The sequence below is a fragment of the Austrofundulus limnaeus genome, unplaced genomic scaffold (assembly GCF_001266775.1).
Source record: "Austrofundulus limnaeus strain Quisiro unplaced genomic scaffold, Austrofundulus_limnaeus-1.0 Scaffold210, whole genome shotgun sequence".
Lineage (NCBI taxonomy): Eukaryota > Metazoa > Chordata > Actinopteri > Cyprinodontiformes > Rivulidae > Austrofundulus > Austrofundulus limnaeus.
The window spans coordinates 635,148-636,892 of record NW_013952612.1 but is presented as its reverse complement, the minus strand read 5'-3'; the positions used below and the strand labels follow the sequence as shown (position 1 = coordinate 636,892).

The following is a 1,745-nucleotide window of genomic DNA, read 5'->3' as shown; positions in this document are numbered from 1 at the left end:
TTCCACTGCAGCCTTGTAGTTGTGCAGGAATGAGACGTCTTCAGCTCTCAGCTCCTCCTCTGTGGCTCTGACTGTGTCTGAAAGAGCTGCTATCTCTCTGCTCAGAGCCTCCATCTTGTCCTTCATCATGCCACTCTTCTGCTCCTCTTCCTCCCTCAGTGCAGCCAGCCTGGCCTCCTCTTCCTCTGTTAGAAACTGGTGAAGCTTTGAATCTCTGCAGACGAGACAAACTGGTTCCTGATGGTCCAGACAGAAGAGTCTGAGTTTCTCAGAGTGCAGACTGCAGAGAGCCTCTGAAGAGCTCTGATGTTTCTCCTGTAAAACCAGGTTGGGTGGGTCCATCTTTGAGGATCTTCTCTTACAAACAGGACACTCCTGTGCTGATTTCTGTCTCCACCAGTTCTTCACACAGACTTTACAGAAGCTGTGGCTACATGACAGGACAACAGGATCTCTGAAGACCTCCTGACAGACCGGACAGCAGAGATCCTCCTCTGATCTGGAAGCCATTTAGACTCTGAGTGAAGCTGAAAACACAGCAGACAGAAAGTCCAGTCAGTCCTGGCTCCRCTCCCTCCTCTAACGTCCTTCAAAGCGTCTCTGAGAGTTTTTGCTGCGACTCACCTTCAGTGTGTGGAGTGTGAGCAGCTTCAAGCAGCAGCTGGACTCAGTCAGTCTGATCTGAAGCTCCGGATCAACCTCCTCCTGTAGGCTCCAAAGGTCATTTCCTGGTTAGAGCGAGACACAAGGAGGGTTTGCCACACCCTGGCTGTGTCCAAAACGGGCCGGATCCGGTCCTTAGGAGGGTCACCTGGCCTCCTTGGTCGTGGGCCCGGTCCTAGGTAGACCGCAACGACCGGTAAAAAGTGTCTGTTGTTGATTTGGACCMTCTAACCCCCCATTCTTACCCTGCCATGACGACGCTAAACAGAAGCTAAATTAGACCGAAAGTAGAAACATATCAATATTTTAGCGTTATTAATATCACAAAACAATAAAATTAACTTAAGGGAAATATTTGAAGAACTAAATGGCCCCCCGTACTAGGTGCATGCTTATTTCYCTGTATTAGTTCGTTTTCTTTCTGACAAAAATATTTAAAAACATGTCTGTACAAATGATAAAAGTATTAACAACACAACCGCTTGAAATGTTTAATTTTTATTAGTGATGGGCAGTTTGAAGCTGAAGCTTCGGCGCATGTATTGGAAAAAACAACACACTGTTTCAGAAGCACTGTGTCGGAGCTTGATTCGTTTGGTAAAAATCAAAGAGTCCTTTTTTTTCATGTGATCAGTGACATCCGAAGCTTCGAATGTGGTGAACTTACGTCACTGCTTACCTGATTCAAAGGTTAATGAGGAAGTAAATCATTGGCTGGATTCGTGGTGTGTTTTGATGGCAAATGTGCAAATTATAACAAACCAGTGAAGGACTTATTGTGAGACAGAAGCAAACAAACGTATGTGTTTAGTTTGTCGTGCAGTTTATAAGCCTGGGCCAGATAGAATGGGGATCACAAACCCACAAAGAACCTTTGCTGTGAGTGCACGTGTGTGCACGCACGCACACACACACAGGGACCACACAGAACTGCGTGCAGCTTGGTTCATCATTAAAAAGAAAGCAATAGTAGCGCGAGACACACCCCAGAGCAGAGTTTCACTTGTTGCACAGGTGATGATTTTCATAAAAACACAAATGGTGACGATGTCCTGTCCTCAGGAGGAAAGGTGGCACGAAGC

At 46.4% G+C, this 1,745-nt stretch overlaps 1 protein-coding gene across 1 annotated transcript in view; it reads right to left on the bottom strand.

Annotated features, from left to right (window-relative positions):
* The window catches only part of LOC106525048 (tripartite motif-containing protein 35), a gene marked incomplete at its 3' end in the record, with an annotated part of 1,413 nt that extends 724 nt beyond the window's left edge, over positions 1-689 (bottom strand). Inside the window, 2 exon segments of the mRNA XM_014019154.1 lie at positions 213-527; positions 625-689. Coding sequence (XP_013874608.1) covers positions 213-510 — 298 coding nt within the window.
* Between the last annotated feature and the right edge of the window lie 1,056 nt (positions 690-1,745).